This window comes from Notamacropus eugenii, chromosome 6 (genome assembly GCF_028372415.1).
Source record: "Notamacropus eugenii isolate mMacEug1 chromosome 6, mMacEug1.pri_v2, whole genome shotgun sequence".
Taxonomy (NCBI): Eukaryota; Metazoa; Chordata; class Mammalia; order Diprotodontia; family Macropodidae; genus Notamacropus; species Notamacropus eugenii.
In genome coordinates, this window is record NC_092877.1 from 26411381 (window position 1) to 26423993 (window position 12613).

Sequence of the window (12613 nt, forward strand, 5' to 3'; positions counted from 1 at the left end):
TTTAGTAAGAATATATGTATATAGCCCATATATGGTTGCATGCCTTGTTGGGGAGGGAAGTGGAGAAAATTTAAAATATATGGAAGTGATTGTTAAAAATTGGAAACAAATTTGAAAAAGAAATGTGACCCATAATCTTCCCAAATGACCATTTCAACCAATATTTATTCAACATATTTATTAAGCATGTGCAAAGAACTATGCTAAGTGATATAGATTACAAATTCAAAAGGGAGACATTCTCTGATATCCAAAATATTTGACTGATGAGAAGCAAGGGGATATGGTATGGTTCTAAGGTTGTAAAATACATAAAGAGTTATGGGCTTTAAAAAGCAGAGAAGAGGAAGAAAACCATTCCAGGTTTATATGATATCCTGTCCAAAGAAAAGTTGGCAGGAAATGAAATATCTCGTATAGCAAACAGAAAGTAAGGCAGATTGTCTCAGGTGTACAGGGTAGGAAGGGGAGTCAACAAAACAATTTAGCAGGCCTTTATTAAGCATTGGTTACAAGTCAAATATGGTGCTAAATGCTGAAAAGACAAATATAAGCAAAAATCCAAATGGTTCCTGCCACAAAGGGAATTATGTTATAATGGGGAAACATAACATACAAAAGGAAGTTTAAAACAGATGAAAGAAAGATAAACTGAAAGTATATTGTCAAGCAAAAGAGTTTTTAAATTTGCATTTATTTTATATTTATGTTCACTTTATTCCCAAAGGAATTGTGAGCTAGTGAATCTTTCGAACAGAGAAGTTAACATGTTCAGAAATGAACTTTAGGCATATCTGTTTGACAGCTTGAGGACGAAACAGGCTGGAGACAAGAAGATGAATTAAGTGGAATTTTCAGTAGTTTAGTTGAAAGGTGATGTGGGCTCAGACTAGGGGAGTTCTGGTATTAGGAGAGAGAGGGAGGGAGGGAGGGAGGGAGAGGGAGAGGGAGAGGGAGAGGGAGGGAGAGAGAGAGAGAGAGAGAGAGAGAGAGAGAGAGAGAGAGAGAGAGAGAGAGAGAGAGAAACAGAGACAGAGACAGAGACAGACAGACAGACAGAGAGACAGACAGAGATCGATATATTCATGGATCAAATAATCAATGGATATAACAACAGAGTGAGCACTCATTAAGCATTATTTGCCAAGCACTATGCAAAGTGCTGAGAATATAAGTAGAAGTAAGATACTCCTGCCTCTCGAGAAGCTTACATTGTAATGGGGGGAGACAACACATTTAAGGGAGGTAAGAAGTGAGAGGTGGGATAGGTGCTAATCATAGGAGGGAACTATTCAGAAGGAATTGGGGGAGCCATGGGGTAAACCAGGTTTAGTATAAGCATGGTTGGTATGTGCACTTCCTTAAATGGAGGACCAGGGATAAACTAACCAATCAGAGGAGGAGATTCAGTAGACAGGTCGAGATTCAGAACCAGAGCTCAGTAAGTAGATGAGGTGTAGATATCTAAATTTGAGAGTGATAAGCATAATGGGGATCATTATACACACAGGAAGCTGATCACACAAAGGAGACGTAGAGGGCTCAGGATAGACCACTGAGGTAAACCAAAGACATTGGGAATCAATAGGTGACTGAGAATGTCAAGTCATGCTGAAAGAAGGCCAGGAGAGATGGACGGTTCTATGGGAACAGTCTAGAAGGAGAAGGTAGTCAACAACAACAAAAACTACAGAGAAGTCAAAAAAGATGACAACTGGAAAAGACTATTTGATTTTAAAATAAAGAGGCCAATTTTGCAGGAGGTAGTTCAGTCAAGGGGCAGGGAGGAGAACCAGATTGGAAGGGGCTGAGAACCAAAAAGGAGTTGAGAAAGTAGAACTGCGCAGATATAGAGTTTACCTGTGAAAAGAAGAAAGATGTAGAAAAGAACTTGAAGAGATGGTAGTATCAAGGGAAGTAATTTTTGTTTGTTTGTTTCTAAGGCTAGGAAAAATCTAGACATGTTTAGGGATAGCAGGATGGAAGTCAGGAAACTGAGAGAGACTAAATACTAGGGAAAGGGTGGAAAAGTTCCTTTAAGAGATGGGGTTATCTTTATCATAAAGATAACTGGGTACACTAGAGGAGTCCCAATTTGGATAGGATATATTGAATGAATTCTTTGTAACTTTAGCAAAATCAAATTCAGAATTTTTCTTTGGAAAACCTGCTTATTTTTAAAAATACCCTGTAAATTATAGTAATCTATTAAAGACATATTTTTGGGCCATAGAAACTGTTGCAGATTCAATCGCTTACATCTGTCTCCATGTGTGTTGTACCCAGTTTGTTAAAAAGCATGACACCTAGATGACAAAAGCCCATTTCTAAACCACTCTGAGATTCACAAAGCTTTTGGAACCCTGAGAAGCAAGTAGGGCAAATGCTCTTATTTTTCCTTTTAGAGAAGAAATTGAAGTTCAGAGAAAGCAAGGTGCTTGCCCAATGTTGCATAGATATCAAGGACCAGAATAGAGACAGGAATTTAGACCTACTTTCTCTGGGTCTAGAACTCTTTCCATTCCTCAATGACCATTCAATCATTCTATACTATTTGACCTTCCAAACATACATATTGAGTTGAAACTGCAAAAGGAGAACCAAGTAAATAGTAGCCAAGGGCGTTATAAATGTATAGCACATCTTAAAATTAGATGCCAAAGGAAGCAAGTGGTGTGTTGGCTAAAAATCCACAGACCCTACTGACATCTCTAAGGTGACATTTAGTGGGAGGTCTGTAAGAGGCCATCTGCCTCAGGGCCTTTCTTGATGCAGAATAATTGGTTAGTGACTTTCACTCCCCCCCCATTATGTAGCCTCCCTAGCAAGTCATTAAAAGGGGAACTTAAAGGTAGCAGGCATTTAACCACAGCTAAAAATCACAACTGAGGGAAGGAGGGGGAAAGGAAACAGATAGAGGGATGGATGGATGGTTGGACAGAGATACAGAGAGAGAGGTATAGACAAAGAGAGAGAAGAAGCAACAGACAGAAGCATAAACAGCCAAGGGAGAGAGGGAGAGAGAAGAATAGACAGAGAAAGAGAGATAGAGACAGAGACAGAGAAAGGAGTGGGGGAGAGAGGCAGAGACAAAGAGAGACAGACACAGAGACAGAAACACACAGAGATAGAGATAGAGAGAAATAGAGACCTAGAGAGGTAGAAAGAGAGACCAAAAGAGAAAGAAAGAAAACAGTGAGACAAACAGACAAGAGGGGCAGAGATAGAGGAGCAGACAGACAGTCAGAGAGACAGAATATTTCAAAAACTATGGTATAAGCCTTCTCCTGCTGCCCGGGGAAACTTTGTCACCAATGACAGCTAAAGATCCAGCCTTGAGTTTTCAAAATCTCTCCTGTGGAGTTAGGCACCAGTTGATCTGTAACAGCTATGGGATATTTCTACAAAATAATGTCATTAATGCATTCAGTCACCCTCTATGCCTCATCTATTAAACTCCCAAAGAGAAGTTTCCTTGTTTTTACTGTTCTCTTATTGAGTCCTAGGCTAATGGGATGTTGTATTAGCCCCATTATTTATGTGATTAAGCTGTATTTTGTTGAGTTTATAGGCCAGCACCAGAGTTGGCAAGCTAGTTGCCAACAAATTAAGTCATATTCTTCATTGCAATAGGGCTTCTTATTAAAAGAGCAAACTCTTCACATTAGAGACTAGAAAAGGGAAAAAAGAGAAACTTCCCTGTTGGGAAAAAAACTTTCAAGGGGGCAAACTGAAATTATTTATTCTGATAAAAAAAAAGAGAAATGGTCCTGTACCTTTATTTCTGTTTCCAGAATCAACAGGGAGAATAAAAAGGGGGTAGGGGAAGCAGATAAAAAGAGACCTTTGAGTTTTTACAAAACCTACAATAATAAAAAAAAAAATTAGAATCAGTCCTCTCCTTCCATGCCATCAACTAAATTTTAAAAATTAATATCTATTTCTTCAGCAAGCATAAATTTCCTTTAAAATGCACATGTGCATTTTAGAACTTTAGAACTATTAGAAATAACAGTCATTGAGTTTCAATAGCTCATGTACATGGTAAGTAATGTTGATGCAAATGCACTTCCAAATAGGATTCTCTTCTCTACAGTACCCATACTTAAAGAACTTGACCACAGGAAGACTACATCAGCCACTGACTCAAGGGAAAAAAATAGCACTGTCTTACTAATCAGATCAGTTCTGGTCAAATAGTTCACTGCAGCTGTATCTTTCCAAGGACATCTCAGGCTAGAAAACTTTCTCCCATTCATCTACCTGAGAGGCAGCATTTTTGGACCCTTCTGTTGGATGTAAAAGAGCAGATCTGATTTCCTAGAGCACATGCCTTTCAGGGCAGCACCTTATACAGAAACCATACATTTCCAAAAATGTTTAAATATCCCTGAAAGGATAGTTTCCTGTTTGAGATGATCAGCACATAATTGTTTTGTTTAAAATGACATTTGAAGCATGATTTTCATTTTCCAAAAGGCAGAACACATGAAATTACCGGATACTTCAACCAGCCAGTAAGATCAGTGAGTCCAATGTAACAGCATCCCACTTAGAAGATTTGTTACAGTTTGTAGGTATCTCTCCTCCAGTTCCCAGACTCTTTATCTGAAATATGCCCAATCTGGTACCCTGGGGAGCAGGCTCTGCAAAGACTTGATGGAGAACAGAAGTCAAATTCTTGGGATCAAACCTATATTGGAGAAGTTTCATTTCCAAAGTGATCCAAGAAGGATTTTATGCTCTAATTTCCTAGTGAAGATGATGACATTCATATCCAATATTAAAGACTTTATCCTCATAGAAATTCATTAACATTTTTACAAAAAAAAGAAGTCAGTGGTGTCAATTTTCCACATCATATTAACCAAGAGTTAAAATAGTCAGAAACTAAAGATTTCTGAGGCATTTAAATTACAGTTGTTGTGGTTTTTTTATTTTGAAAGGGAAAGCTTCCATATAGAAGCAAAAGTTGGATTTTTTTAACTGTCCAATACCATTGCAAGACTGTGCACATGAGTTTAAGTGACCATATCAATTTCAAGATACTCAGTGCTAGGGACCTGAAGAAATATTCAGTTTAAGCACTACACTTTTCTCTAGAGGGATCTTTGAGTAATAGGGACATGACAATACAAGGGCTCACAATGAATGTCAGGAGGCATCAAAGAAGAATCCAGACATTCACAATAGTTACAGTATACTCTAAACTTGAATCATAACATTAAAAGCCCTTAATTAGAAAAGACACCCAGCAAATGTAATATTGGGGATTTCCCCTCTCCTCCACCTCCTCTCTCTCTCTCACTCTCTCCTTTCTCTTTCTCTCTCTCCCAAGATTTTCTTCTGCTGTTGATCCTTCCAATGTATCATCAGACTAAGGAACACAATCTCCTCTGTTAGAAAGAAAATCTCATCCTACTTTTTTTTTTTAATAGGATGTTAATTGAATAGTTCAGAAAAAGAAACCCATATAAATAAACAGTTTCGGAAGTCAGAAACCAAGTGTGGAGACTTAGTTTTGTCTCTTTTTAACTCACCACTTGAGAAAACAAAGAGCCAATCAACATGTTTGAGAACCTAACAATAGGAAATCACAACATTCATGTCTACCAACCTTATTTCAAACTTCCACTAAAAATAGCTACTCTGTGCCCAGGCTTAATGCCTTGTCTATGACCAATGAGAGTGCAGTGTAGTCTAATTGTATCTGACTGCAAGTTGCAACAGCAGGGCCAGTGAGTGTTCAGGGAGCTGAGCTGCTTCTAACTTTTAATCGCCTTCTGTGTCATTTAATTAACTCAGATTTTACTTAGACTTTAGGAAAATGCATAGGTGTCCTCACCATGTCTCCCAGTACCAGGTTTAAAAAGAGAATGGATGATTTCGAGATTCTAGGAACTTTTGTATCTTTCCATCATGTCTGGCAGCTGTTCACCAACCACATCTGGCACAACACACCTTAAAATGGGCTTTTTGTCAAATGGGAGAGCTGGTTCTGACTGTTAATACCATGATAGTATCGGGACACCTTATGTGCTAAGTCCCTCTCTGTTGTTTTATTCCAACCCCTTAGTTGGATCTCCCTATGTATGACTAATCGGCAGTTAGGTGCTCACTACTCCTATGACTAGCAATATTTTCTTTTGTCCTTTGAGCTCTGTCTCTGTACTTTTGACACTTTCTCCCTAGGGCTGGTATCCCTAGGCAAGCAAGGGCTTCAGTCTCCCCAAAGTGTTGGGGAAACTGCAATTGACAAATACCTCTCCCAACTTAGGAGGCGGGGAGGGGAAGGATGGAAGAAATTCTGTTTCTTTTGACCCTCAGATGCAGCTTCCCTCCTAGCAGCCAGTGCAAGAGGGAGTCAAAGCTCTTTTTTTACTCACCTGGTGCTGAAGACCAGCGCTGGGAAGAGAGGAAACAAGTAGAATGCAGTGAGGAATTTCATCCTGTAGCCCAGTCCCTTACGTTCTTTCTTCTCTTTCTCTTTCTCCCTCTACCTTCTCCTTGTCTGTTCTCAGTTCTTTCAGGTTCTCCCTCTAGCTTTCTCTCCTCCTGATTCTCTGATTTGCAAAGCCTGGCTGCTGAGAGAAGACAGTTCCCTTCCACGAAGGATTTCAGATCTCGAAAGCAGGCAGGCAGACGGATCTACAGATTGCCTAAGGAAAAGAGCTTCGAATGGGGGGCTGAGCTCCAAGGAGTGATGTCACAGGCAACGAAGCTGCCTCTGCAAGCCTCCTGCCAGCCTCCAGCAAAGCGGCGACTCTATTGATGTCCTGAAGGATTTGTTATTACTAGCAGTTTAAGCAGCGACCAGGGAGATAGAGCTAGGACCACGGGCAGCACCGGGCACGGAGGTCCCAAGCCTGCAACTCTGCTCAAAAGCAATGCTCCAGCTAATTAAATCAGCATCACTTGGCAGAAGGTGAGCTGAGCTCCACTGAGGAGGAAGGAGTAGGCAGTGTTTAAAGTAACAGACAGGTTTTAAGCAACCCATTAAAACTGCAAGTACAAGGACTGGGTTTGATGAGAGAGGATTTAAAATGTTATTCTTATGAGAAATCAAATTGATAAGCCTTTTAGGAAAGGATCAGCTGTTCAAGATGCATCATGACCCATCATGCCATATCGAAGCCTTTCACTTGTGAAAAGAAACTGTAAAGACGGTTCAAGGTAATTAAGATTTGTTTTCTTCCTCCTTCAGCTTTCTGATTCTCACCTAGCTTCCAATAAAGCTACCCTCTTCCCCACCAGCTAGCAGAGTTTGGTGACTCCAGCTTGGTCACCTGCTTTGTCCTCTAGTGAAACTCTTCAAGTATACATGAATGAATGTGTCCCTTTTCCAAATTAAGTTTTTTTTTCTTCTTTTCCCACAGAAATGCAGGGTAAAAAGGGCATCAACTAGCAATCCAAGAGAATTTTGGCTACTCCAGAAGGAGAGAAACTTGGCATGACAGAATCCTTGTTGATAATAGCTTCTCTTGCAAAGCAGTGAAGGTTTCCTGGAACAAGATCAATAAGAGTTTCCTTCATTCTTTAATTAAAGAAACAACAGACCACCTCCCCCCAGTGGGATTCAGTTCAATTCAACAAAACATTTCAATTGCATGCCAAATGTCAAGAGAGATACAGAGATAAGAAAAATATAGTCACTTCCTTCTAGAACCTTATAATAAGAACAATTCAAGTTTCTATGCTACTTAAAGGTTCACAAAGTACTTAATATCAACAGATTGATACTGTAGTTATTACACCCATTTTGTAGATTAACACATTGAGACAGAGAGGAGAAGTGGCTCACCCACTGTTACATGGCTTTCAATTTCATAGGACAAATGACCCGCAGACAAATGACTATTGCACAAAAAGTGCAAAATGGAACTTAGGCTCATAAATTTAGAAAAGAAAGGACCACTATAGGTCATCTAGTGGAACTTCCATCATTGTACTGATCTGGTTACCAGGGAGGTTAAATAGATTATCCAATATCATGGGAATAGGAAGTTGCTGAGCCAAGAAATAAATCAAGTCTTTAATCCTCATTGAGCTTCAGAAGCATGAATTATTCTATAAAATAGTAAGGTAATGAGGAGATTTTTTTTAAGCTTTATTATTAAGCACCTGTTATATTCAAGATTCGGTGCTAGGTGTTGGGGTATTAAAAAAAAAAAAGCAAGCCAGTAATCATAGAAACAAAAGGACAAACAAAAAACATTTCCTATTTTCAAGAAGAATAGGGTGGGGGGGTGTGGCTGGGAATGGTGGTAGCATTTTACCACATGTACCTAGATATCGGAAAAAGAAAGAAAAATTAATAGCCTAATCATGAAAGAGTTAATGATGACCCACAAATGGAGTATGGAAGATGCTAATAATTTTATTAGCAGAAATGAGTTAGTGCATTCCAAGCATGATGTTGAGAACGGCATCCTAGTGAAAAGTCCAGAGGTACGAGAATTGGAGCAAGGGACATCTTTATAGAATGGAAGTGAGGGGTAGGAGGAGAATACCAGCCCATAATATTGAAAACCAATGAACAGGATCTTGTTCAAACTGAGCAACAGCTCCCCAGGCAAAAATCAGATTTACAGAAAACATGAGTAGACATATACAAGTGTGTTCAGATGTGAACTACATGTCATTTGGGAAGAAAAATAACCACGTATCTCAAAAATTGAACTCTGAATCTAAAAGAAATCATAATTCACACTTCAATGCTGTTTTCTAACATTAACTTTCTGGTTCAGTTTGGAAAGTCATCATTGGACTTTGATTATCTATCAGTGACAGCCTCTAATTGAATGTATTATGTGTTGCATAATAATATAAAGCAAAATAAATCAGGTTGTTGTCCCTGTTAGGGTTTAAGGATGCAATATGTCAAAGGTAAGACTAGGGAAAATAATATATCAGGTAGAATACTCAACTTGTAGCAGGGGTGATAAAATTTTGAAACTTATTTCAGATGCTTAACAGGTGTATAATCCTGGGCAAGTCACTTGATATCTCTCCTAAGTCCCTTTACTCAACTATAAATTGATTGTGATGATAATAATAAAACTGTTATGAGAATTGATCAATGAACACATATTTAAAGCATTTATTTTGCAAACTCATTCTCTATCTCTTTTCCCCTCCTTCCCTTCTTCCTTTCCTCATACATACTATATATGTTCACATTACATGAGTGCCACTTATTAATTTTATGATGCTTCTCAATGAATCTCTCCACCCTCTACTCTAACTGCATGAATATATGATATATTCTATAATCATATTAATATAAATAATCCCCAAACTTGATCAGTCTGTTGTGTTTCTTCTAAATACAGGGGAAAAGCTTTTTTTTAGAAAAGCATTAGTGTGTCAGGATGGTTATCCATAGGATACATGCTCAGAGTGAGAGTTTGGAAACCTTTTCAATTCAGAAGGATTTGATGATATCCGAATTCTGATGCAGTTCTGCCTCTAAGGAGAAGTCTTTCTTTCTCAGGAAATTACATGATGGTTAGTCTTCATCATCCATGACATTCTGTCTGCACTGTCACAGGGAAACTCAAATCTGGAATTGATTTGATAGCTTCAGAACATGAGCATATGAATTTTAAAGATCTCCTTCCATGTACTTAGCGTACACATTTAGAAGATAGTGGTCACAATATCCTTTATGCCACACCCCCAATAGAATCCTACCCTCGGAAAATATCAGGAAAACAGGTAGTGTTACAACGGTAGTGCAACAAAACTCATAAATAATGTCTGACTTGTGTGGATATAACTTGCAATCATATGACAGGCAAACTGTCCTATTTAGATTTTCCTAAATATATTGTAGCATTTCAGAGTTTATGATTTGACCAGCTTATGCTAAAATCACAAGATTTTTTTAAAAAACTGCAAATATAGAGAAACATGGCAGACAAAAGAAAACAGAACATGAAACCACTGAGTTCTTTGCTTGCATTAATAGAGGCATTAAAAGAGGCATAGCCAGGTCCACGGATATACTAGTTGCACTGTATTCTAGTCAGATCACATATGGTGACATGTGATTAGCATTTCTTGACATTGCATTTTGTGAAAAACATCACCGATATCCAGAGAAGGTCAAACAGCGTGGTGCAGACCATGACATAAATGGAACAGCTAGAGAAATTGTTCATGTTTTATTTCCAAAAAGACTTGTGAAAGTCACGGTAAGTGTATTTAAGTGTTTGAAGGTCTGTCATGAAGAAAAGGGATGAGAATTGTTCTGTTTAGCCTGAGAAAGAACTAGGTATAATGGGAAGAAATTGTATAGAGGTAGTTTTCATCTTAGTGAATAAGAAAACATCTTAACTTTAGGCCTACAGAAACACTGAATGATATGACTCAGCAAATATTGAGTTTTCACTTATAGTAAGTCTTCAGGTAAAAGCTGGATGATCATTTGGTCATTTTAATGTCATACAGGTCACTTGTTCAGGCATAGGTTAAGTTGGAAGGTCTTTTAAGACCTTTTCAAACACCTTCTATTATTTGCATGATTCTTTTCCCCACAGAGTTTTTGGTGTTCTATATTCAATGTGCTTTTTCATCCCTTGACCACTTATTTCAAGTCAAATACAGCCAAATGTATATGTGTGTGTACTGTTATTTCTGTTTTAAAGTGAGATACTCTTTCTGAAGAGTTCTGATGATCTCTCAAAAAAGCGCTTCTAATCTTCACCAAACTACTGTATCATTTGCTCTTATACTGTTGAGTATTTACCTGCTCCTTAGAGGATGATGTCTCATTTTGTAACCCAAGGCTTTATGCTAAAGACCGTAAATGTAGAATTCTCCAAGGATAATACATTGTGGGAGCTATTTGTACACCTTCTTTCCCTGGCAACAATTCCTGTTTTCCTTATGACTGACCTCACCATTTAGGTGACTTATTGATTGAGAATAACAACTTCTACAACAATAATATTAAAATAGCTCTAGGGTAGCACATGGTATTATAAGTATCCTTGACTTTGCTTAGAAGACATATTTCTCAGTAATTTCATGAATACAGTTTTGGTCAGGAATATCAGAGATCTCCAGTGAATCCTTTGGTTAAATGAAAAACTCCATTGATATGACCTTTAATTTATTGAGAGTGTGTATTGTGTGTATGTTCATGTTTTAAGCTTGGCTGTTTAAATATGTTCAATATATTGACTTTCCTTGATAGGTCATGTCCAAATAGTTGGTTGGATTAAAGAGTCTTATTTGCTCATTTTTAACACTAGATATGGGTAGCTAGGTGGAAAAGTAGATAGGTCACTGGGCTTGGAATCAAGAAAACCCTTTTCATGAGTTCAAATTTGATCCCACAGACTTATTAGCTGTGTGACCCTTAGCAAATCACTGATCCTTGTTTGCCTCAGTTTGATCATCTGCAAAATGAGCTGGAGAAGGAAATGGTAAATCACTCCAGTATCTTTGCCAAGAAAATCCCAAAATGGGGTCATGAAAACTTGGAAAAGATGGAAATGAATGAAAAGGAAGAAGCTCCAGGTCTTTGATGTTTTTTTATTTAAATAGTATTTTATTTTTCCCCAATTATATATCAATAATTATTTAGCATTCATTTTACAAGATTTTGAGTTTTTTTATTTTTGAGGTTTTTTTTTTCTAATTTTCTCCCTTGATCCATTTCCTTCACTCTTCTGAAAATGGTTGGCAGTTTGATGTAGCTTATACATATGCTATCATGTAAAATATATTTCCATATTTTTCACAGTTGTAGAAGAAGAAACAGATCAAAAAGGGGGAAAAGTATGAAAAAGAGTAAAAGTAAAAAATATATTCTTCAATCTGAATTCAGAGTTCATCAGTTCTTTATCTGACTGTGGCATTTTCCTTTCTGAGTCCTGTGTAAGTGTCTTGGATCATTATGTTGCTAAGAAGAGCAAAATCATTCATAGCTGAACATCACACAAAGTGGTTGATATTGCGTAATATGTTTTCCTAGTTCTGCTCATTTTACTTTGCATCTGTGTATAGAAGTCTTTCCAGATTTTTTCTGAAATCTGCCTATTCAGAACTTCTTATTGCACAATAGTATTCCATTGCTTTCATACATCAAAGATTGTTCAACCATGGCCTAATTTTTGCAACCATGAATAAGATCACTATAAATATTTTTACCTACTTAAGTCCTATTCCCTTTTTTATGTTTTCTTTGGGATACAGACCTAGTAGTGGTATTGATGGGTCAAAGGGTATGCACAGCTTGGTTGCCCTTTGGCCATAATCCCAAATTGTTCTCCAGAATAGTTGGATAAATTCACAACTCCACCAACAGTATATTATTGTCCTACTTTTTCCATATCTTCTCCAACATTTATCATTTTCCTTTTTTGTCATATTAGCCAATCTGACTGGTGTGAGGTGGTATTTCAGCATTCTTTTAATTTGCATTTCTCTAATCAAAAGTAATTTAGAGCAATTCTTCATATGCCTTTAGATATCTGTGATTTCTTCATCTTAAAACTGACTGTTCATACCCTTTGAACATTTATAAATTGAGGAATGACTTGTATTCTCATAAATTTGTCTCAGTTCTGTATATAGTTAAGAAATGAGGATTTTATAAGAGACA

The 12613-nt window shown here is 37.6% G+C and overlaps 1 protein-coding gene across 1 annotated transcript in view; it reads right to left on the reverse strand.

The window, feature by feature from the left end:
• The window catches only part of LUZP2 (leucine zipper protein 2), a 743524-nt gene extending 736613 nt beyond the window's left edge, over nt 1-6911 (reverse strand). Inside the window, exon 1 of the mRNA XM_072619311.1 lies at nt 6387-6911. Within this exon, the coding sequence (XP_072475412.1) occupies nt 6387-6448 (62 nt within the window). The 5' untranslated portion in view covers nt 6449-6911. The remainder of the gene's footprint in view (nt 1-6386) is intronic.
• Between the last annotated feature and the right edge of the window lie 5702 nt (nt 6912-12613).